Source organism: Rhinopithecus roxellana, chromosome 2 (assembly GCF_007565055.1).
Source record: "Rhinopithecus roxellana isolate Shanxi Qingling chromosome 2, ASM756505v1, whole genome shotgun sequence".
In the NCBI taxonomy this organism is placed as follows: domain Eukaryota; kingdom Metazoa; phylum Chordata; class Mammalia; order Primates; family Cercopithecidae; genus Rhinopithecus; species Rhinopithecus roxellana.
In genome coordinates this window covers 123,682,094-123,708,284 of record NC_044550.1, presented here as the reverse complement: position 1 = coordinate 123,708,284, position 26,191 = coordinate 123,682,094, and the positions used below count along the sequence as shown (strand labels likewise).

Below are 26,191 nucleotides of genomic sequence, written 5' to 3'. Positions count from 1 at the left end.
AAATTTTTAAGGATCCTCCCTATACCATCCTCATTACCACATCTTGATTTAAAATACTTAATGTTCTTCTGATTGCACTTTTATATTGGCCATGCACGTTGCTTTTACAGACCACACTCTTGGCCCTACCAGAAAAGTTAAATGGAGCAAAAGCTTTACACCATTTGTCTTCTTGGTGTTGGAAATGAAAATAATTTGGGGGAAAAGAATAAGTAAAACTAAATTTGTGCTAAGCGCTTGAAGCTGTTTTCTTTGGTTTGTCTCCTTTTGCCTAAAGAAAGTCCACTGAAAGAATGGTGTCTTATGTTAGCATGAATCTCAAAGAAGGAAGCATATGTGACTATGACTCTTATGACTCCAGAGATGATAAACAGATTTGGATATTGATTCTGGATTTAGTTTTGCTTTCTCCAGCAAAATTCCTGTATCAGCCAGTAAAATCACTTTTACATTTTAATTCTACATATCCAGGAAAGAATTAACCTATAATCAAATGAATTCTGCGTTAAATCATACTTCAATTAATATTCAATTGGAGTTTTGGGGGAGTCCTTTTTGCTCTATATCAGAATCAATTTGAAAGTTATCATATCTAATGGTAAAATTTCAAGTGATAAGATTTGCATAAAGACATTCAGAAAATACATATTTTCACATATTCTATACAATTTTAGAACTAAATAGAACCTGAAGAGCTACTTAAATAAACTCCTTTTGCCTTGAAGAAAATGAAATGAAAGCCTAGAAATATGAAGCCGAAGGTTAAAGATTACAGCAAGTGGCAAAGCTAGGGTAGATCCAATTTTCTCGCTTCCAGTTAAGAATTTTTGCCTCTACTGCTTTGTATTTAAAATATAAGAAGGGATATGTAAATAACTCTAACTAACATTATGCATCCAAGAGAGATCATAATGGAATTGATGCTGTTCTTTAAGGGATGGTAACAGTGATGTTTTGCTACAGAACGGCTGTTTTATTACAAATGACTTGAAAAAGAAAGATGAGTTAATATATTAAATTGATTGTTTCTGACTATTTGATTAATTGACATGGCCTTATTTAGCAGTTAATCTAAGATTATCAAATTACTGTGACAAAGACAGAAGAAGGGAGGTTAGAGATTAAATTAAAACTCGAGTTGGTATAGTGTTTGATTTACAGAGTATTTGCACTAGGTGTAGTACAAAGAAATAAGATGTTATCACTAAATACTATTGTATTGGATTAATATGATGTTATTATTGGCCAAATTACCTGCAGAAACTAGATTGCTATCAGTATTTTGATTGATTATATATAATAATGAAAAGCAGAATTTTATTTAGTTGCAAATGCATTTTACAACTACTTTTGAAAATTGTATATCCATTGGAAGAAATTATTATTATGGAACATGAAGAGCAGGAAAATGGGAAAAAGGGCTAAATAGTTATTGTAAGAGCTTTTCCCATAATGTTTAATTTCTCATATTATTTCTTCTGCCTAGTTTATCTCTTTGTGTCTTAATGAAACTACATTTTTCAGACTGCCTTGACCATCTTTATCATTCTCTGTTTTTATTGTATTGCCATCTCCTCCTTGGTATAAAGTAAGAGACATTTTCTCGTTTCTTTCTTATTCCTTTTTTTTTTTTTTTAATGAAACATTTTCCTAAACTATGAGCTAGAATGTCTTTTAAACTTTACTTAGGTCACTTTTTTAGTGACCCTTAATACCATTACTTCCAGATATAAAGAACGAAAGCATACATAAGACATATGGTGAAGTCGGGGAACAAATGTCTTCATAAAATGTGGAAAACTAACATTTTAGAGGAAATATGTAGGCTGAGTAAACAAATCATAGGTTGTCATTGCAAATTAACTTTTTCCTAGTAGCCTAACCCAAAACAAGGAGATCAGTCTCATACCTCATAAGATGTTAGAAATAGTCTGGAGATTTATCACAGCAAAGAAAATGGTGACCAAAGAGAAGCGACTTGTTCAGTGTCACAATAGAACTCTCACAAAAAACAAAAAATAAAATGTAGGCCTTATATCTCCCAAAACTGTTTTCCTCCCATTATTCCAGATTTACAGTCTTTTCTTAATAACAAAAAAGACATAAGTGATCTCCTACTTTGATCTCCTTCTTGATTTTTGAAATTCTATTTAAATTTATACTTTTTAGCTGTTGCAATGCATAATGGTAGCATATTTTTGTCACTATGGTTAAATTATTCTCTCTCACTTAACAAAATTCACTATGTAAAGTGACACAGTTTCTCTTATATTTATACGTATTGCTTCAAAACCAGCACAGGCAAGGACAAGCATTAAAATCTGATGCTTACTGTGACACATTACCAGAAGCAAGGTGGCTCCCAGGGCTACGCAAAAAAGAATGGGTCCAGTGAGGTCCGTTTCATTCATAATACTGCCATCTGCTGGCTTCATTGGGTTTAACACTGTCCAAGTTTTTTGCCATATGTGATCAAAATGGATTCCAAGTTCTGTAAAAAGGAAAAAAAAAGATAGATAATATGATAATATAAATATAGAAAAATAAAAATAAGTTACACTCTTTAAAGGTTAACATATCTGATTAACTTACTTAGCATTTTAATCTGATTGGTCTATTATACCTTCTAAAGTTCTATGTTCTGTATTACACAGAAACTCAAGTTCTATGTAACATATAAATCTTTAAAAAACAAACTAAAAAGTAATTTGGTTTCCAAAGAATGACTTAAAAGAAATGTGTTAGAGAAATATTTCCATCAAGGAGAACATTCCCTGATTTATGCAGCAAATACAAGCTTTAAATCTAATTAAAAATTGGGAAATTGGCAATATACAGTAAAAAATAAAATTGTAGCTAGCAGATCAAAAATTTCATCCTATTGTCCATCTAGATAGTTCTTTTTCCTGTATTTTCTTTTTTTTTTTAATTTCTTTTTTGAGATAGGGTTTCCCTCTGTCATCCAGGCCGGAGTGCAGTGGCATGATCCCAGCTCCTCCGCTCAGCCTCTTGTGTAACTGAGACTCATGTCTCAGATATGGCAAGCACCATCACACTTGGCTAATTTGTTTTTTTTTTTTCATAGTGATGAGTTTTCACTACATTGCCCCGGCTGGTCTCGAACTCCTGGGCTCAAGGGACCCTCCTGCCTTGGCCTCTCAAACTGCTGGGATTACAGCCCTGAGCCACCGCACCTGGCCCTTTTCCTGTATTTTCAATTGCTGACACTTCTGAAATCCTGTCATATCGGCCATGGCATAATTTTTAAATTAGTAGTACTATACTAAACTAATGAGACTGAGTCCAAGTCTGGGGTTTTACTTCCACTATGCCTAATGAGAAGAGCAACTTTATGCTAAATGAATGAAACTACACAGAGGGGAAAAGGGCTTTTTCTGCAAGTAAAAGTGATCATGATGTGCACGCATATTTTTGTAAGGTCAATGTACTGTGAAGCTGAGTCTATGTATTCAAAGATTAAATTCTTGAGACAAGTTAACCTTTCTGTTTTATACATGGTAGTATTCAAATAAAGTATCCAAAATCAGTGAAGTTCAGTGTTCATGAGTCCAAACCCATTTAGAAATTTCTAATTGTTTTTCTCCAATTCCCATTTTTCAAAGACTTCTAACTGCTGCCTCACAGATCCTTCTGCTAGAATCTGCTTCTCTCATTACTATAAAGCAAATACCTAGCCATTTGACATCCCCTGAACATAGAAACAAGTATTGATACCACATTGGTTTATTTTCCTACCACTCCTGTAGAGATCAACTAAGATGTATCTAGGGTAGAAAAAGAGAACAATCAAAGAGAAGAGTATGACTTGACTATTTAGGGACCAGCAATCAAATTGGTTATCTTCCTTCTATAATTTCAGAATTACCGGAGGCTGAGGCAGGAGGCTGAGGCAGGAGAATGGCGTGAACCCGGGAGGCGGAGCTTGCAGTGAACTGAGATCCGGCCACTGCACTCCAGCCCCGGGCGACAGAGCGAGACTCCGTCTCAAAAAAAAAAAAAAAAAAAAAAAAAAAAAGGGTGAGGTGGAGCCTAGGAAGAACGAAAGCTAAAATTTACTGAGCATTTGCTATGGACTTCACAAGATTTACATAAATTGGTCTTATAAATGCACAATCAATTGCTATTATTTTATCCCTATTTTATGCATTGGATATATAAGGCTTTGAGAGATTAATTTGTCCGAAGACACAAAGCAGTAATAGAAAACCTAGGTTTCAACGCTGCGCAATCTGACTCAAGAAAGCACGTGTTTAACCATAGAGTTGTGGTCGGGTCAATGTTCATCTAATCTCATAATTGTTTTTTTTGTTTTTTTTGTTTTTTTTTTTTTTTTAAATGAGCCCAATTCTTCCATGTGAAGGACTGTCTTCCTGAATGTATTTGTATTTGGCATGTAACTACCCTTCCAAGCTTTAGTAACTTTCTTTGGTCAGATACAAGGGTATAGCTCAACTTATTTTACAGAGGGACATACCACCTAAATACCTTGCAAAGCTGACTTTCTGTACACAGACTACAAGATAGACTTTTAATAAACCCCATGACACAGAGGACCCTTGTTCTAACAACTCAGAAATTTTCAGAGGGTCAGCTAGACACTGGTCTAAATCAAGAAATAAAGTTTTATTCATTTCATGCCCAGAATGACATCTGCTATTTTAAGCTTTAAAAAATTGAATAGTTAAATTAATAGCAAATAATTTACATTTCCGATTCCTTGTTTCATCCTTTATTTCTACAGTGCATTTGTATATTTATTAATGAACATACACTTTGAGTAACATGAGCAGTTCACCAAGCTTAAAGGAGGTTAGAATGTCTAATGTAATTTTTGAAAGAGAAGACTTTAAAAATTGAGACATGTTATATATTTAAAATTAATTAATTTTAAATTAATTTCACCTGAAGCTTATGTTCTCAAACTTTATTTTTTAATTTTGGCATTTATGCTAAAAATATATTTTCAGTATTTACCACAATAAAGTGGTATTTAATTCCAAATACCTTTTCCTCAAACAATATAATTATTTTGGAAGAAATTCAGATGAAAAATGCTTTATGCAACATCATTACTGATGTCAACCATTTATTTAATGGCATAACTAACCCCTGCACATATTTTAACATCAAGCCATGAGACAGTAAATTAACATAAGCTCATATAAATATTTTCATAATGAAAAATGTTTTATGTGCTTTCTACTGAAGTATCTCTATAATATTGTGTTTTTTATTTATTATAAGGTATGTGAGTGATTATAACTATTTATTAATTACAGATACTCTAATATAACATCTTATTGTACAAAATAAAAGATAAAACTGCTGTAAAATTTGAATGCAAAATGTATTGTTTTGCTGTCATCTAGTGGTAGTAAAGTATATGATACATATGCTATAAAAGTGAATTAAGATCTCTATTTTCTATGCAAATTGTGGCACTGGCCTTTCATATAGAAGCGTCAAGCTATGCTATAAATACAACATACCAAATATCAGTAATTCTTCTTATCTGACAGGCTTGAATTTACTATTATTCTTGAAAATGCATTTAACATATTGATTTTACATTAAGAGCAAAATTTATCATTCTTACATAAAACCAAACAAATATTTTAGACAACAAAATATTTAAGAAATAAAGAAGGACTCTTTAGAAACAACATGCTTTTAGTGCAAGGAATGTTCATTATTATAGCTTGATAATTTTATAAGCCATTCTGATGGATGGTCAATAAAAACTGGTAAATGTTGTTTAATGCACTATCCTAGAAATTGTATCTTTTTTTATATCTGAAAAAGACATATCCTGGCCTTTTTCATATCTTTAGACAAAAGAGGCTTGAGGCTTTCACAAGTCACTCAGCTTGAAGAACACATTGGATCCAAAATCCAGATATTTCATAGATTCAAAACACAAAATTATATTAGGCAGTCTATCTTCTAATACTGGGGGTCCCAAACTCAGGGCCATGGACTCATACCAACTTGCTCATGCCCTGTTAGGAACCGGGCCACACAGTAGGAGGTGGAGGTGAGCAGTGGGCAAGCAAGTATTACCACCTGAGCTCCACCTCCTGCCAGATCAGCTTGCTAGTTTCTCATAGGAGCATGAACCTATTGTAAACTGTGCATGCAAAGGATCTAGGCTGCACACTTGTTATGAGAATCTAACTAATGCCTGATGATCTGAAGTGGAACAGTTTCATCCCAAAACCATCTCCCCAACCTGTCTGTGGAAAAATTGTCTTCCACAAAACTGTTCCCTGGTGCCAAAAAGGTTGAGGACTGCTGTTCTAATACACTATATATTTTGGGGAAATTAACTCTGAGCTGTATAAAATGGAAATAAAAATCGATTACATATTTTCTATTCAAATTGAAAGACATGTTAGATGAGGATGTATAGAGAGCGGTAAATTCATGCAACAATAGAGACATTTCAGATAGTAGAAAAGATTATTTTCAATAAATGCTGCAGAAAAAAATAAGCAGTACAGAAAAAAATTAAATCTTACTTCACATATTAAGCTTAAACAACTATTAAATAATAATTTCAATATAAAACAAAAAACACAAAAGGATAATTTTAAAATGTGAGCATCTATAAGGAGATAGAGGCAGTACCTAGAGTTGGAGAAATAGATTTTAAACAAACAACAATTGGAAAGAAATGTTACTAGGAAACATATTCTGGGTTTAAAAAATTAATATCACACTTTTAATATGTTCCAATGACCCATAAACAAATTAGATGGCAAACACAAGCTAGGAAAAAAATGTTTAAAATACATATTCTAGACAATAATTAATATAGTTACTATATAAAATGCCTAAAAAATAAACAAGGAAAGAAAACTCTTTAGATTCTATAGAAATCTGAACCAAAAAAACCATGAAAAATAAAAAGTCAATACACATATGAGAAATGTCAAAATTTTTTTAGTAACCCAGAGGTATAAAGTATTCCTTTTTCCTTTTATCCTATGAAATTGACAAAGACGTGTCATATTCTACTCTGGAAGTGGAGTAGAACACCATTTTTGACATCAGTTGACAGTGTCAGTACCTTTAACCCAGCAATCCCACTGTTATGGGTACATCCTAAGGACAGACTCTATAAAGGTCAAAGATTCCTTACTTGCTATAAGGAATAACCTTTAAGGTGTGTTTAAATTATGGTTATGTTATATAATATAACTCTATGAAACCATTATAAATTGTTTTCAAATAATATTTAATGACTTTAAAGAATGCTTGCATAGAAGTGCTCATGACAGGCTGGGCACAGTGACTTATGCCCGTAATCCCAGCACTTTGGGAGGCCGAGGCAGGCGGATCACCTGAGGTCAGGAGTTCGAGATTAGCTTTGACAACATGGCAAAACCCTGTTTCTGCTAAAAACACAAAAATTAGCTGTGCACGGTGGTGTGCACCTGTAGTTTCAGCTACTCAGGAGGCTGAAGGAGGAGGATCGCTTAAACCCAGGAGGCAGAGGTTGCAGTGAGTCGAGATTCGGCCACTGCACTCCAGCCTGGGCAACAGAGTGAGGCTCCATCTCAAAAAAAAAAAAAAAAAAATGCTCGTGACATAAAGTAAATAAAAAGAATGCAATACTTAAGTACTCGAACGTATATATATTCATTGAAAAAATAGTATTTTAAAGTATGCATGTATATTCATGCATAATACATATACATAGGCATTCATAGGAAAACAGAATAAAGATTAGAAGAAAATACATCAAATTGTTAACGATAGTCATGTCTTTGAGACAAGATTTGAAGTAATTTTTATATTTTTATTATGCTTCTCTGTTTTCCCAATTCTGAAGACAATTAGGCAGAGATATTGGCAAAGCCAAGGAAAATGTTTAACTGGAATAACTTGTAACTTTTAAGTGTTTATTACTTGTAGAAGCAAAACAGAATGAACTGGTTAAAGATAACTGATCCAGAAACTTGACTGGCTTCCAAAGAGCCAATAGATCAATTATATAAATCTCTGTTCTGTTCTGAACAGTTTAAATCTTTCATGGTTTTACATTTTTAAGGAAAAGAAAGAAGAATGTGGTTGGTTGTGTTCATGTGAGGCAAACATCTTTACATCTTGTGATGTAAAATACTGGAAATTTTAATCTATTCCTTTTCACTTGACTACATGCAAAGGTCTTGGAGCAATTAACCAGTGACTATTTCTGCTTGGTTCTCAAATTTAAATCCACTTGGGTTTTAGTGTCTTAACACCTATGTTTCTAGCACTGTATTAATCTTGTTTAAGAGCAAAAACAGCACATACAGACTGGCTACATATGAAAAAAAAAAAATCAATGGATGGAGCAATTCCAAAATCCCCTAAGGACCTTCAGCTCTAAGAATCTCTGGATTACCTTCCCACCAGGAGCGTTATTTACTGGATTTATATACTTCCTCGCCTACTCATGCCAAGTGAGATGAAAGGGCTTGTATGAGTCAGGAAAGAAAAATACTGGCTTGTCTCCATGTCAACAATGACAACAAAAATATTAATTTGAGAAACTATCCACTTTGCTTCCACGAAAACATAGCAGAAAATAAAATATGCTGTTATGAAGTGCTTCATTAACTGGGTGGGAAGGGTGGTCACTTTGATGTAACTACTCTGCCAAAAGATGTCTTCATTTTTTTCTATTCTTGGCCAAGGAGTTCAAATTTAAGAAACAGTGAAGGAGCATTTAATAAGTGCGGCAATGTCACAGAATATCCCATATCTACACCCAATTTCCCCTATGCAAACATGCAACGAACCTCCAACGGTTTAAGGGTTTTGGCTCAGCAAACTTGTTATATGTGAAACAATCACACATAAAACACTGTACACTGCAGGCTGACAGCACACATTAAGTGCTAATTATTGCTATTGTTCTTCTAGCTGTACACACATTAATAACACTTCCTTAACTTATCTTCTAGCAAAGGAGGCTCTTCATCAAAACTGTCAATGTAAGGAGATTGTGAATAATAATCTGAGTTGGATGCTGGCTGAAAAAATTGTCCTGCATAACCTGGTGACATGAGCATCTCTGATGGAACAAAAGAGGCAGGCTGAGGCTGCTCACCAGCTTGTTGTCTAGAAAAAGAAAAATACAAACATTTTTAGGTCTAAGAAAAAGGTATCATGACAAAGTAGGAAAATTACAATTTTACTTATACGAATTCACGTAGCTTTTATGAGTATTTACTCATGAAAGAAACTTATTTAAAATTTAACTTTAGTCCAAAAATGTAAAATAACTGGTCATCTAAAGGCTTCTGGAAAAATAATCCATATCAATAAACATTAATTGAGCATGTACAACATGCTGAATGCTTCCCCTAATCTTTTCTCAATTAAAACTCTGTAAGGTAAAAGCTGTATTTCTAATCCCATTTTACAGAAAAAGACACAGAACTTCACAGAGACTAAATGACTTGTCCAGTAACACAAAATAATATTGCAGGTGCTGGACTCTGGCGTGAAGCTTTCTGAGCAGTGATCTGCTCATCACACAGTGCTGCTTTTTTACTTATCTTCAGGGACAGTCTCCAGCAATGAAGCCCCTCCAAATATGTGGAAGCAGCAAGGAAAAATTATAATTTTAATAGTATAGTCAACTGATAGGAAAAATAAATACATATACTAATCACTGTGCATAAGGAAATATACTTCAGTTCTGGCCATTCCCAGACAGTCATTACCAACAGAATTGTCTCTGAGTTCCTAGCTAAATGTATTATCTAGTTGGCTTTAGTGTCTCTTTATTTGTACAAATTTATGGGGTACATATAAAGTTTTGTTACATGCATAGATTGTGTAGTGGTCAAGTTAGAGCTTTTAGGGTATCCATAACCCAAATAACTTTCATTATATGCATTAACTAATTTTTCATCACTCCTCTCCTACCCCCTCACCCTTCCAAGTATCAACTGCCAATGATTCTACTCTCTACCTCCATGTGTACGTATTTTTAGCACCTTTATGAGTAAGAACACGTGATATTTGATTTTCTGTGCCTGGCTTGTTTCACTTAAGATAGTGACTTCCATTTCCATGTATATTGTTGTAAATGACATGATTTTATTCTTTTCATGGCTGAATGGTATTTCATTGTATACATGCCACATTTTCTTTATTAATTCATCCACTGGTGGATACTAGGTTAATTTCATGTCTTTGCTATTGTGAATAGTGCTTCAATAAACATATGAGTGCAGGTACCTTTTTGATATATTGACTTCTTTTCCTTTGGATATATACCCAGTAGTGGGATTGCTTGATAAAATAGTCATTCTATTTTTAGTTCTTTGAGATATCTTCATGCTGTTTTCCATAGAGGCTAATAATTTACATTCCCATCAACAGTGTATAGGAGTTCCCTTTTCTCTACATCCCCATCAACATCTGTTACTTTTTGTCATTTTAATAAGAACCATTCTGACTGGGGGAAGATGATATCTCACTGTTGTTGTTTTAATTTTCATTTCGCTGATGATTAGTGATGTTGAACATTGTTTCATATAATTGTTGGCCATTTGTATGTCTTCTTTTGAAAAATGTCTATTCATATTCTTGCCCACTTTTTTCTTTTTTTAAAATTTTGTATTTCCATAGGTTTTGGGGAAATAGGTGGTGTTTGGTTACATGAATAAGTTATTTAATGGTGATCTGTGAAATTCTGGTGCACCCATCACCTGAGCAGTATAAATTAAACCCAATTTGTAGTCTTTGATTCCTCACACCCCTCCTACCCTTTCCCTTGAGTCCCCAAAGCCCACTGTATTATTCTTATGTCTTTGCATTCTCATAGCTTAGCTCCTACGTATAGAGAGAACATACAATGTTTGGTTTTCCATTCCTGAGTTACTTCATTTAGAATAATACTCTCCACTTCCATATAGGTTGCTGCAAATGCCACTAATTCATTCCTTTTTATGGCTGAATAGTATTCCAAACTGACTAATATACAGAATCTACAAGGAACTCAAACAAATTAGCAAGAAAAAAAAAAGCAAACTATCCCATCAAAAAGTAGCCTAAGGACATAAACAGACAATTCTCAAAAGAAGATATATAAATGACCAACAAACATATGAAAAAATACTCAATGTCACTAATAATCAGGGAAATGCAAATCAAAACCGTGATGCGATACCACCTTACTCCTTGCCCACTTTTTAATGGGATTGTGTCAGGGATTTTTGACTGTTTTGGCCATTTGTTGGCTATTTTTATTACTGATTCAATCCTGCCACTCATTATTGGCTGCGGGCCAAAGCCAGATGGAGCTGGACTAGGCAAGCTTGCGCTCAGGCCCGCTAGTCATGAGTGCATGCACCAGCCATGACAGGTGAGGGCAAAACAGACCATTAAAAAGTGGGCTAAGGACATAAACACAATTCTCAAAAGAAGATATACAAATGACCAACAAACATAGGAAAAAAATGCTCAACATCACTAATCATCAGGGAAATGCAAATCAAAACCACGATGCAATACCACCTTACTCCTTGCCCACTACTTAATGGGATTGTTTCAGGGTTTTTGGCTGTTGAGTTCAGTTCCTTGTATGTCTGGTTTTTAGTCCCCTGTCAAATGAATATTTTCCAAGTATTTTCTCCCATTCTACTGGCTGTCTGTTCACTCTGTTGATTATTTCCTTTGTTGTGCAGAAATTTTTAATTAAATCCCATTTGTCTATTTTTGTTTTTGTTTCCTATGCTTTTGAGGTCTTAGTCATAAATTCTTTGCCTAGATTAATGTCCAAAAGTTTTCCGTATGTTTTATTCAAGCATTTTTATAGTGTTAGGTTTTATGTTTAAGTCTTTAATCCATCTTATTTTTGTATATGGTGGGAGATAGAGGTCCAGTTTAATTCTTCTGCAAATGGCAATCCAATTGTCCCAGCACCATTTATCGAAAAGGGTGTCTTTTTTCCAACTTATGTTGTTGTCAGCATTGTCAACAATTAGTTAGCTGTAAATATGTGACCTTATTTATGTGCTTTCTATTATTTTCCATTGATGTATATGTCTATTTTTACAGCAGTATACCATAGTGCTCTGGTTACTACAGCCTTGTAATATAATTTCAAGTCAGGTAATGAGATGCCTCTAGGTTTGTTCATTTTTCTCAGAATTGCTTTGGCTATTTGGGCTTTCTTTCTCGTTCTGTATGAATTTTAGGATAGTTTTTTCTAATTCTGTTAAAAAAAAAGATGCTGGTATTTTGATAGTGATTGCATTGAATCTATAGATTGCTTTGGGCAGTATGGTCATTTAAACAATATTAATTCTTTCAATCCATGAGCATGAGATGTTTTTCCATTTGTTTGTGTCATGCACAATATTTTTTCATCAGTGTTTTGTCATTTTCCTTGTAGTTATCTTTCACCTCCTTGGCTAATAAATGTATTCCTAAATTTTGTTTGTAATTATTGTAAACGAAATTGCCTTCTTGATTTCTTTCTCAGCTAGACAGTTATTGCTGTATAGAAATGCTACTGATTTTGTATGTTGATTTTATACCCTACAGCTTTACTGAATTCATTTATTAACTCTAAAAGGTTTTGGTGAATTCTTTAGGTTTTTCTAGAAATAAGATCATGTCATCCAATTTCCAATTTGGATGGCTTTTTTCTCTCTTGCCTGATTTCTCTAGATAGGATTTCCACTACTAAGTTGAACAGGAATGGTGAGAGTGAGCATTTTGTCTTGTTTCAGTTCTTAGAGAAAATGCTTTCAACTTTTCACATTCAGCATGATGTTATCTGTGGGTGTGTCCTAAATAGAGTTTATTATTTTGAGGTACATTCCTTATATTCCTAGTTTGTTGGGGGATTTTATTATGAAAGGATGTTGAATTTTCCATTGAGATAATCATATGGTTTTTGTCCTGGGCTTTGTTTATGTGATTTATCACATTTATTGCTTTACATGTATTAAATCATCCTTTCATCCCTTGTATAAAACCTACTAAATCATGACATATTATTATTATTATTATTATTATTTAGTCACACATAGATATACTGGAAGGCAAACTCACTGTTTATTCATCAAAAATATTTATAGAAAGTTGCATTGAAGCATTTAGTTCACCACACTCTGGTGTATTACAAAATGGATTAAAATGGTTCTCAATCATGGGAGGGGATGAGGGAGGGACTAAAGATACTGTGTGTGTTGGGAGGAAGGCTATAACATAAAAAGAGCTCACTGGAATACAAGTCCTCACCTAAAAGATCTTAGTGAAGTATAAAGACTAATTAGACAAGGGAAAACAAAATACACAAAACAGACCAATTTCCAGTACTATCAAACAATGAGGCTGTGAATAATTAAAAGGGACTGAAAAAAAAGAAAAAGGCCAAAGTAGTAACACGACCAAGAAAAAAATAAAAAAAAGAAAACACGTCTTACCTACCAAGAAAAAATTAATCGTGCACGCCTGTAACCCCAGCTCTTTGGGAAGCGGAGGCGACTGGATCACCTGAGGCTAAAGAGCTCGAACCCACCCTGACCAACAATATGAAATCGCCACTCTACTAAATATACAAAAACTAGCGGGGCCTGAAGGCGAACCTGCAGTCCCAGCTACTCAGAAGACGGAAGCACGAGAAATGCTTAAAAGACGGAAGCTGCAATGACCCGAAAATGGGCCATTGCACTCCAGCCTAAGATGACAGAACAATGTCCCGACTCAAAAAAGAAAACAACACAGTACACATACACACTCCACGAGTCTCCAAAAACAAACAAACAAACAAAAATAACGAGCATTGCCTTACGCTATAATTAATAAGAAAAAACGCTGACTAATTAACAAACTACTTTTAGTACGCGAATAATAACGCTGGAGCCACCCAGACTGCGTTCTCTCCCTCCTATTCTCCCAAAGGAAGAAAAGAACGATCATCAATGGCAAAAGGCAGTCGCAAATGAAGCGATACCAAAAGCCAGCTTCACGCTCAGGAGAGAACACTGCGCTTCCTCCTCGTGGTTTCCGGTGCTCTACACCTTCAGAGAAACTTCTCTAGTAATAAACTATAGAAATGATCCCTGAAAGTACAGTCTTATGACATATTATTTTTTGATGTGCTGTTGCATTTGATTTGCTGGTATTTTGTTGAGGATATTTGCATCTATGTTCATCAGAACTATTGGTCGAGTTTTTGTTGTTGTTGTGTCCTTGTCTGGTTTTGGTATCAGGTGTTACTGGCCTTGTAGAATGACTTAGAGAAAATTCCCTCCACCTGAATTTTTGGGAACTGTTTCTGGAGGATTAGTATTAGTTCTTTTTTTGTACATTTGGTAGAATTCAGCTGTGAATTCATCTGGTCCAGGCCTTTTCTTTGTTGAGAGACTTTTTATGGCTGATTCAATTTTGTCACTTATTATTGGTTGAGGGCCAAAGCCAGATGGAGCTAGACTGGGCAAGCTTACACTCAGGCTCCCCAGTCATGAGTGCATGCACCAGCCATGACAGGTAGGGGAGAAACAGTCCTCAGGCCTCAGGTTGAATTCTTGGGTAAACTGTAGTCACCACTGCACTGAGGTCCTGCCACGAGAAGGGTGGGACCAGTCCCAGTGGCCATAGCCTTGGCCAGTAAGAGACTTGTTTCCTTCTTACAGCCCCCAGTCCGGACAGGGTTCACTCCCCTGTCTCAGGTGTCATAGCCATCCCAACTGTTCTGTTAGACCCCATGCCCCTCAGTTCATGCTCATGGCCCATAGGAGTCCCCACTTAGCTCAACACTAAGGCTTCATGGCAACTCTCATCCTGCTTAAGTAGGAGCGGTACCTGCTTCCCGTACTGGTGGCTGCAGCCCATGCCACACTAGCTTCTTAGTCTTGGTTGTTAGGGCCAGCCCCTAGTTCACACCCCAGTTCTGCAAACAGCAGCCCAAGTTTCCCTAATGCCTAGGACTGAATTCTCAGGACTTCACACAGTCTGTTAAGGGCTAAGATCTAGAATCGTGTCTTGCTATAGCTGCCTGGGTTTCAGAAACAGCATGGAATCCAAGGCATGCTCCCTCTCTAAAGCAGTTCCTTCTTACAGTTTCCTGGTTGCTTTCTAAGTTAGACTTAGGGCTTGAGAGGGTCAAGGTGCTCTCCCATAGTCTGGATCGTGCAATTCCCCAGCAGAAGAGTGGACCGCCTAAAGACTCTCACTCACCCTCTCCTGTACTGGGGAGTCATTCCTGGTTCTTGGCTGGTCTTGGCCATGTACGCTGCCTATTTTCCTTCCCCTTCCTAGCTTCTGGTGTTTTCTGTCACTTTCCTGTTGAATTCCAGTGTTCTGCCTTGGATAACATATTAGAAGTGTGACTGTCCACACACCGTTTTGCTTCTTCTAAGTGGATAAAGCATGCTTGAAATGCTTCAAGCCAGCCATCTTGAACAAAAAAAGAGTCCCTCTTTTAAAATGGGCAATTAAATTTTTCCAAACCAAAATACCTCTTTGACATGTTTTTGCTGTTTACTTTTATTCATTTTAAATTGTTTTTACCTTAAAGAATGGAAAGAAACATAGAGCTGTCCAGTAACATGTTTTAAGTTTCTTTCACAAAAGCCTTTGGGGTAAACTAAATATACAGTCCAAGGTTCTGAACTTGGTAACTTCTTGTGATTTCTTTATGACAAAATATTTACAAAATGGCCTTTAGTACTTTCCTTCGAATATTAATCTTAATATGAAATCTAAGAATAACATATTCAACCTCCTTTATGTGAGTTAGCCTGACGAAGAGAATAACTTATTTAGGAAAAGAAAGCCACATATATAGAGGGGGGAATACACACTTAATCATTTACTAACTCAAATGTATATTCATTAAGAGCGAGAGCCTCGGCCGGGCGCGGTGGCTCAAGCCTGTAATCCCAGCACTTTGGGAGGCCGAGACGGGCGGATCACGAGGTCAGGAGATCGAGACCATCCTGGCTAATACGGTGAAACCCCGTCTCTACTAAAAAATACAAAAAACTAGCCGGGTGAGGTGGCGGGCGCCTGTAGTCCCAGCTACTCGGGAGGCTGAGGCAGGAGAATGGCGTAAACCCGGGAGGTGGAGCTTGCAGTGAGCTGAGATCCGGCCACTGCACTCTAGCCTGGGCGACAGAGCGAGACTCCGCCTCAAAAAAAAAAAAAAAAAAAAAAGAGCGAGAGCCTCGTGTAATACTATTTGAACCTGCCAGAATGTATGGTGATTACCTGCTACTATTTTTCACTTAGCCATGTGTAATATTTCTAATGTATTTTCCAGTAAAATAGGCACACCATCAAAAATACTGGTAGAAACAAATTAGAATAGGAATCTGAATGGCTTTTTTCTTGATAAAAATCCCCCAATACCTATTTTTTTTAATGTAAGCCTTTACAGAAAAATGAAAGGGACACATAAAGATGTCTAAATGGACCAATGTCTAAGAAAAACTATGTCATTGCCGTACTTGTCTGGCCTCACCATAACTTATATCAGGTGTTACTAATCAGGCTTGAGTAAACATAACTTTCACAGTTATTAGCTGCAAAGCAACCTTTATGAATGGGTGGACTATTTCAAGTAGTAACTTTGACTCCTCCTCTTCAAAGAGAAACAAAATTTTATAGAAAAAGGTTCTCAGGAGCTTGGCTTCTAATGTCCTTATTGTAATAGGGGTATAATATTAAAATTCCTCTACCACTTATTTAAGAAAGTAAAAATTTAAAATTTGTTGCATAAAGGAAAACATAAAATTTATAAAATTACCATGCTCACCTTTGATAACTATCTAAATTTAAATTATGTTTTTCTAGATCTTATATCTTTGTATACCATCACTGTAATATTAAACGTTGCATCTCAATAAAAATAGCACAACCAATACCAAAAGAATCACATTATTAGTCCAAAGTATGACCCCAAAATCTGTAAATGATATGGTTTGGATCTGTGTCCCCACCCAAATCTCATGTAATCCCCAGTGCTGGAGGTGGGGCCTAGTGGGAGGTGATTGAATTATGAGGGCAATTTCTCATGAATGGTTTACCACCATCCCCCTAGGGCTGTTCTCGTGATAGAGTTCTCATGAATCTGATTTTTTAAAAGTGTGTAGCACTTTCCACCTCTCTCTCTTGATCCTGCTCCTGCCATGTAAGATACCTGCTTCTTTGCCTTCCACCATGAGTAAAAGCTCCCTGTGGTCTCCCCAGAGGCAGCTGTTGCCATGCTTCCTGTTCAGCCTGTGGAACCATGAGTCAATTAAACCTCTTTCCTTTATAAATTATCCAGTCTCAGGTATTCCTTTATAGTAGTGCAAGAATGGCCTAATACAAGAAATTGGTACTGAGGAGTGGGGGCTTTGCTTTAAAGATACCTGAAAATATGGAAGTGGCCTTGGAACTGGGTAACAGGTAGATGTTGGAAGACTGTGGAGGGCTCGGAAGAAGACAGGAAGATGAGGAAAAATTTGGAACTTCCTAAAGAATCGTTAAATTGTTATGACCAAAATGCTGACAGTGATATGGACAACGAAGTCTAGACTGAGATCTCAGAGGGAGATGAGAAACTTAGTGGGAACTGGAGTAAAAGTCACTTTTGCTATAGTTTAGCAAAGAGCCTGGGTGCATTGTGCCCCTTCTCTAGGGATGTGTGAAACTTTAAATGTGAGAATGATGGTTTAGGGCATCTAGTGGAGAAATTTCAAAGCAGTAAAGCATTCAAGATGTGACCTGGCTGCTTCTAACAACCTATGTTTATATGTATGAGCAAAGAAATGATCTGAAACTTGAAATTATATTTAAAAAGGAAGCAGAGTGTAAAAGTTAGGAAGATTTGCAGAATGGCCAAATGGTAGAAAACAAAAGCACATTTTCAAGGGAAGAATTCAAGCAGTCTGCAAAAAATTGCATAAGTGAAAAAAAGGAGCCATGTGCCATTAGCCAAGAAAACAGGAAAAGGACTCAAAGGCCTTTAAGTGACCTTTGTGTCAGTCCCTCCCATCACAGGCTCAGAGGCCTAGGAGGGAAGAATGGTTTTGTAGGCCAGGCCCAGGACCCCACTTCCCTTCATAGTCTCAGGACATTGCTCCCTGCATTCTGGCCACTCCAGCTCCAGCCTTGGGGCAAAATGAGCCCAGTTACAGCTCACTGCTTCAGAGGATGCAAGCCATAAGTCTTGGTGGCTTCCACATAGTGTAAAGCCTGCAGGTGCACAGAGTGCAAGAGTTGAGGCTTGGAAGCCTCCACCTAGATTCCAGAGGATTTATGGAAAAGCCTGGATGTCCAGGCAGAAGCCTGCTGCAGACGTGGAGCCCTCATGGAACACCTCTACTAGGAAAGTGTGGAATGAAAAGGAGGGGTTGAAACCCCCACACAGAGTCTCCACACAGAGTCCCTCACAGTGCAGGTGTGAGAAGAGGGCCATCATCATCCAGACCCCAGAATGGCAGATCTCCAAGAAGCTTGCAACCTGCATCTAGAAAAGTCTCAGGCATTCATCACCAGTACTTGAGAGCAGCTACAGGGGCTGCACCCTGCAAAGCCACAGGGTGGAGCTGTTCAAGACCTTGGGAGCCCACCTCTTGCATCATTGTTACCCAGATGTGGGACATGAAGTCAAATGAAATTATTTTGAAGCTTTAAGACAGGGGTGTCCAATCTTTTGGCTTCTCTGGGCCACACTGGAAAAAAAAGAATTGTGTTGGGCCACACATAAAATATACTAACACTAACGATAGCAGATGAGCTAAAGAAAAAAATCTGCAAAAGTATCTCATAATGTTTTAAAAAAGTTTATGAATTTGTGTTGGGCCACATTAAAGCCACCATGGGCTGCACACAGCCTGTGGGCTGTGGGTTGGACAAATTTGCTTTAAGATTAATGACTGCACTGCTAGGTTTTAAACTTGCACGGGGCATTCCTTTTTTTTTCTGGCCAATTTATCCCTTTTAGAATGCCTACACCAATGCCTACACCTCCATTATATCTTGGAAGTTACTAATTTGTTTTTGATTTTATAGGATCATAGGCAGAAGGGACTAGTCTTCAGGTGAGACTTTGGACTTGGACTTTTGAGTTAATGCTGGAGTGAGTTAAGACTTTGGGGAACTGTTGGGAAGGGTTAATTTGAACTTTGACATGTAGGAGATGAGATTTGGGAGGGTCCAGTGGTAGAAGGATATGGTCTGGATCTGTGTTCCCAACCAAATCTCATGTTGAAATGAAATTCCCAGCTGGAGGTGGGGCCTAGTGGGAGGTGATTGGATCATGGAGGTGGTTTCTCATAGATGGTTTAGCACCATCTCCCAGTGCTGTTCTCGTGATAAAGTTATCATATCTGGTTGTTTAAAGATGTGCAGCACCTCCTCGCTCTCTCTTGGTCCTGCTTCTGCCATGTGAGACTCCTGCTCCTGCTTTGCCCTCTGCCATGAGTAAAAGCTCCCTGGGGCCTCCCCAGAAGCAGCTGCGACCATGCTTCCTCTTCAGCCTGTGGGACTATGAGCCAATTAAACCTCTTTGCTTTAACCCAGTCTCAAGAATTTCTTTATAGCAGTGTGGCAATGGCCTGATATAGTAAATAACCCAATTCTTAAGTTTTAGAGGTTTTCTTTGCCAAAAATTTCTATGAACAACCTTAATTTTAAGCACATATTATGAATTTACATTTAGTCCCCTATGTCTTCTGGTATTCTCCTTTTTTTACTAAGTGCCACTAACTCTGAATGGCTACACCAATGAGTTTTCATATATTCTTAGAGACATCTTTCAAGCCTACAATATCCTTTCATGAAAAAAGTCTCTGAGATAATGGATCTGGACATTTCACTATTTGCTCTATTAAGTTTATAATCCTTGATGATTAACCTATTAGAGGTAATGTAATGAGTCAGATTAATATGCTCAATATTTAAGATGTTAAAGTTATATATTTGTACCTCACTCACAATAAGTCTTTTGCAGAATATGCCAAGAAAATGTAACTCTTCTCCTGTATTACACCTTTAGTTCTATTGAAAGATAAATACTGAAATTGTGATAATTTCAAATTCAGCACATTATTACAGATAAAATAAATGTTAACTGAATTAAATCAAAAGAAACATTGAACTCTGGCTTGTTGAATTTAAACTTTAGCTTTGTTAGTAAACACCTCCTCTTCCTTTAAAAATCACTTCAAACTACAGAGAAAAGTGACTGTAGGGTTCCTTTAGAACAATCAGCAAATTTCATGTATAAGTACTCATAAATACATATACATTCATTGAAAAATAGTATTTTATTTTTAAATATATATATACATAAAAATATACACATTCGTAGGAAAATAGAATAAAGGCAGCAAGGAAGTACACCAAATTGTTAATAATAGTCATGTCTTGGAGACAAGATTTGAGGTGATTTTAATATTTTATTCATATGTTTCTATATTTTCCAAATTCTATACTGGATACAATTAGATATCAGATAGTTTTCTAAAAGCAGAGATGTTGGTGGAGTCAGGGAAAATGTTTGACAAGAACAGCTCACAACTTTTTGGTGTTTATTAATTCCAGAGGTAACACTGAATTAAGTAGTTAAACATAGCTGATTCAAAACCATATTTGTGTAACTTATCTATGTGAATTTCCAATGAAGCCTGTAAACTTAGGCAATTTAAGTGCCCTTGGTAAGACCTTATCAAATAGGATGAATCTGGTGGTAGCATGAGTTAGGCAGTGGTAGCTGGGAGAGTTGGCTTCCACAACATTCCTAGACTCTGGTTGGTCCAGCTGGGTGCACAGTGATGCCTTAACCGTGTTTGAAATACTAGAAGATCAGGTCTGAGGATTCAGAAAAGATGATGATTCAGTATTTATCTGTTAAAGTCCTACCAAACCACTCAAAGGGATTTTTCCAGTTGTTTACACCCTTCTGCAACAGTATCTATTTCTTTTTTCCAAATAATATGAATAGATTTCACATTTCAAAAGGTGGAAAAATATAGCCTGAGTAACTAGTTATAGATGGTTGGAAATTATCCCTATCTGAATGACAGAATAATTATGTTTTTAAAAAGATAACGATTCTACTGTTCATTCTAAAATAAGAAAACTTGTTTTTAAACATAAATATCTTCACTGTCTTAGTGAGCACAGTCACCCAGCTTTCAGATCGTACACTATTGAGCCAAACAGACTTTTAAAACAAGCTCTCATATTCTGTGAACAGGGTAAGGAAGAGAGAGAGTGAAAGAGAGAGGCAAAGACAGAGACAGAGAAACAGAAGCTGAATGACTGATTATAGCTATTCTCTAGATTGCTACATCTTTTGCCAGAATGATCATCATCTTGTTCTGATTTGGGGTATATTTTAATTGAACTATTCATGGTATGCATAAAAGATCAAATCTCTGGATTTCCTTTGACGTACATAGTAAATCACTGACCTGACTCCATGTTTTATGTACCTCATAAAACTACCACAGCTACTATGCCCTTTCCTAATTCCTGAGATGTACAGTGTGAATAGGAATTTAAATGTTGCTGCATCCAAATCAGGACTCGGATTTAAATGCTAAGCATCTGAAGCAGGGTAGGCCATCAACCTGGTACCGTAAAATTATGAGCTTTCCTCGTCTGGCTACATTAATTTCTATTTCTTTGTCATTTTGATTTCTAGGAGATGTTTAGTCAAATGGAAAAAGAAAATTAGAGTGTGTGGGGTGGGTGGATAAAGCTGTGGTCCATGAGTCCTTGCTTAGGGAGAAAGTTTTTTCTCTCTCATTGTACATTTTAGTTTAATTTAATCTGAAAATATCAACGCTACCCAAATGCTAATCTTATCTGGAAAAGAGAGTAGAGAAAAGAAACAGAAGGTTTAAGGCAACTAGTTCCTTTCTACGAAACAGAATAGAGCTTAAAAAGCCTAGTAGATAGCTTTCATTGTGGATTGCAAATTTAGAGTGACCACCTTTGTGTACCTTAGTGCTCAAACTACTCCCTGTGCCTCAAACATTTCCCTGTTTTTTTTCCACCTTCCAAAGTGTAAATCATAAAAGGCAGCCTGACTAGTGCTACACAGGATAGCATAGGAGTGTGAATTAGATGCAATTCCAGATATTCAACTTTTCCAGCCTAAGAAAATTATATCTCAATACCTTTCCCTATCTTGAAAGAGCATCTATTTGCTTATACCTGTAGGAGTGATCAGTCAGTAAAAAGAGAGTCAATTTTTTTCCTGGACAGAGTGGGAACAAAAGACTCCCCACTGTCTGTTACATTTATTCTGTCTTTACATCTTTCTATCTGGAGCTTTTAAGGTGTGTGTGTGTATAACAAAGCTTCAAAAATTAATACATTTGAAATATACCACACATCCTAATTTATGGTACAGTTTATTCCTATTATCCCAACATTATTATAATAGCACTAATTTTACACTTTAAAAAGTCTTTATTTTATAATGTCATATGCTCACACTAGTTATAGCCCTAATCAAACAACCTTGAGCTAAAATCCTAACCCCATTTCTTACTAGATGTGTAACCTTGAGAAAGTCTCTTTATTTCTCTGTGTCTGTCTTCTCGTGCAAAATGGGGGTGATAGCGCAAGTTGAGTATCCTTTATCTGAAATGCTTGGGACTAGACTGATTTAGATTTCAGATTTTTATGGATTTTTGAATATTTACAGAATACATACTGGTTGAGAATCCTTAATCTGAAAATTAAAAATCTGAAATGCTCCACTGAGCATTTCCTTTGAGTACATGTCAGTGTTCAAAAAGTTTTGGATTTAAGGACATTTCAGGTTTTTGATTTTGGATTTGGGTTTGGATTTGTTCAACCTGTAGTGCCTAACTCATATGGTGCTCCAATGAGTTACTGTATATAATTGAGGATCCAATGAGTTAATTTATATAATTTCAGAACTGTTCCTAACATATAATAAAAACTCAATATATTGTGGTTATTATGAAAGTTGAACAGCCTGACTCTTCTTGCCCTCTAACCTAGACCCAAAAAATTTCCAAGAAATCAACTATTTAACAAAATACAATATACTTAGGTGACTTTAGGTAACAAAGTGTCAATTGCTTTTGTAAGTCATATTTATATGAATAAATAATACATAGTGGTTTTACTTTAATACACACTTTCCTACACATTATCACAATTTTTAATAACAATTCCATTAAGCAGGTATTATTAATATCCTTATTTTTCAGATTAAGACAATCAGAGAAGTTAAGTCATCCCAATATCACAGACAAAAAATGCCACAGCCAGAATTTGAACCAAATTCTTCTTACACTAAATGCCATATTTTGCTACTATCAAATTCTTAATCATTTTGTTTCATTTTCAACTCAAGTTGAATTTTTACCTCAAATAGCTATCATATTTTGACATGTTTACCTTGATTCCATCACGGTATTTTTCATAATTTAATTGCATATTTAATCACCCAATTCTTCAACATAAAAATATTAAATTGCACAAGAGAAAAAACTACGAATTTCATCATTATATCTGGATGTGCAGTGCCCTTCTTAATTTCTGAAACACAAGCAGAATCTCAATAAATGTTTATTAAATTAAATGAAATACTGTTTCACAAGAAGTGTCCTGGAAAATATTAGGCAAAAGGAAAATGCTTTCTGTTTGCCCAGTGCCTGTATCCCAGTTCCCTGTTAAGTGATAGTTTGAAAAGAGGAGACAAGCCATTCACTTGGCTTAGGCTGAGGTGATAAAGGGGATTCATGGAGAACTTGATTAATTTCTCTGCCCTTTCCTGACATTTCTTCTTGGGCAATTTACTGAGATATGTTGAGGCAAACGCCTGGTTTTTCCCAAGGAAACCTCCCTCTCTAGAAATCCCAGTCATAATATTAAGACTTCTTAAAATAAGAACAATACAGCCTACTACGGTGGCTCACACCTATAATCCAAGCACTTTATATTATAGGTGGCACACACCTATAATCCTAGCTACATGGGATGCTGAGGCACAAGAATCGCTTGAACCCAGGAGGCAGAGACGGCAGTGAACCAAGATTGTACCACTGACTCCAGACTTACAAAAGCAATTGACACTTTGTTACCTAAAGTCACTTAGGTATACTGTAGATATTTTGTTTATTAGTTGCTTTCTTGGATATTTTTTTGTGGGTCTAGGTTAGATGGCAAGAAGGGTCAGACTCTTCAAATTTCATAATAACTACAATATATTGAGTTTTTACTATATGTTAGGAACTGTTATGAAACTATATAAATTAACTCATTGGGTGACAGAGTGAGACTGTCAAAAAAGAGAAAAAGAACAATATTAAGTATTAAGTACTTACTTTCTAGATTCATAAAGATTTCCATAGGCATTAGAGTCATCACCACTGTGCTCCTGGTTATCAATAGTAAAATTAGATTGGTAAAAATCAGAGTCAAATTGTGCCAAGTTTGACATCCTGAAACATAAGAGTATGTTTTTAATAAGTTCATGAGTCAATAAAACTTAGTTTGAGATATTTACAAAGCTCAACTGACAATGTGGTTATGGCTGGATTCCTATCAGAAAACAAGATGTCCTTTGAATGGGGTCAATAAGGTATTGGGGGAAGGGTATAGAAATATATGCTAGAAAGTTATTTACAAAATGTGTTATCTTCAATTACTTTGTCTGAAGTTTTCACACCCTGGACTGTGGCTTTTAATATGTTGACTTTAATTGATCTGAAAGAACTAATCTTCTCCAAATATCTTATTCTTAGCAATTTAAGAGAAAAAGCTTAAAACTTAGGACACATCTAGAAGGATTTCCCTAAAATGATGTGTTTTTCACTTTAAGTACACACACACATACACACACACACACACACACACACACACACACACACGTAGAAAGGATTATTATCTGCAAATGGCTGATAATAATACTCCTTCCCAAAGCAAAACCAAAACCCTACAAACCTATTTCCTTGTTCTACTTGGCAATTCTTAAAAAGTGTTTGGATTATTTTCCTTTTTCTTTTGCTCTGGACACTGCACCTGGGCTTCTGGCTGAGTCAAAAAGGAAAAGACTCAATCCTGCTAAGGGAAGTCTTTTCTATATACTCTCTCTATAGTTTCCACTCACTTCTGGGAGTAAAGAGGAGTGATTGTTTTTGAATTTAGACCTAATGGCCAGGAATACAAGAGGGAAAAATAAAGAACTGAGAGAAGGAAGAGATATAGGAGAAGAGGACCTAAGAGAGGTAATAGTGGCTCTTTGGATAAAAAGTAGAGAATAGAGAAGAGACTCTTTTCAACTGGACAAATGTGGTTACTCAACTCAACATTTAATTCTTTATCTTTCTTTGAAAACCTTCTTATTTTAAAAGAGTGGATTTAAAAATCACCAGGAGTAATCCATATACTTATAATAATATGTGGAATACTACTTATAAGAAATCTCAAATGAAATCGCATAAACAGCCTCAACTCTAAGGGTATCGTTAATCAGAAATATTCAAGTAACAATTGTCAAATACATTAAATTTGCTCAGTTCAATAAAAACACAAAAAGCTTCTCTAGAATTAGATCCAGTGATTCATACATCTGATGCAATAAATCAAGGTTTTACATTAGTAATGTGTATAAAAGTAGCTATGAATTATGTAAACTAAAATCAGGACTTAGTGATAAATCTTTTAACAACTTATAAGTTAAAGAACTTAAAATGTAATAGCATAAGTTTCTCAACACATGAAAATATGTTATTATAAAGCAAAGAGAGTAATTTATTGAGAATACACTAAATTTTCATAACATGCAAAGCTTTATGTAATATGACTATTGGTACTACAGTCCTTACCTAACTGAGGTTTGTATTTTATTGAAATGCCAAGTCTTTTAGAAGGATTAGTCACATACCTCTATTTATTTTTTATGGAAAGATCCTCCAGTAAAAGTAGCTTTGCGTGAGAAATTTAAAGCAAATCTGTTGGTGAAAAGATGACATGCTGGCTATATATACACCTTTCTAAATTTGTACTCTGACATCCTGAGCAGATGCTACAGCCAAAAATAAAAAAGTCTGCCAAAAGCCAAATACAGTATCTTATAACACTTATTATGGTTTACAAACACAGTGAACAGTGTACAGACATATAATTTGATAATATGGAAACTGTGGAATGATAGATACAGTTTCCTTGTGTACAT

General features: G+C 35.8%; 1 protein-coding gene and 1 non-coding gene across 3 annotated transcripts in view; both read right to left on the bottom strand.

Annotated features, from left to right (window-relative positions):
• Positions 1–25,984, bottom strand: part of YIPF7 (Yip1 domain family member 7) — a 30,520-nt gene extending 4,536 nt beyond the window's left edge. Inside the window, exons 1-4 of one of the 2 annotated variants that reach the window (XM_010367550.2) lie at positions 25,901–25,984; positions 24,339–24,455; positions 8,966–9,129; positions 2,346–2,491 (exon numbers count right to left, since the gene is read on the bottom strand). In XM_010367550.2, the coding sequence (XP_010365852.1) occupies positions 2,346–2,491; positions 8,966–9,129; positions 24,339–24,454 (426 nt within the window). In that variant the 5' untranslated portion in view covers position 24,455; positions 25,901–25,984. The remainder of the gene's footprint in view (positions 1–2,345; positions 2,492–8,965; positions 9,130–24,338; positions 24,456–25,900) is intronic. The other variant, XM_030919591.1, reaches the window with a different exon arrangement.
• On the bottom strand, positions 13,896–14,112 carry LOC115896311. The gene has a single exon (XR_004056198.1). It is a non-coding gene; the product is annotated as a small nucleolar RNA U3 (small nucleolar RNA).
• Positions 25,985–26,191: the final 207 nt, after the last annotated feature.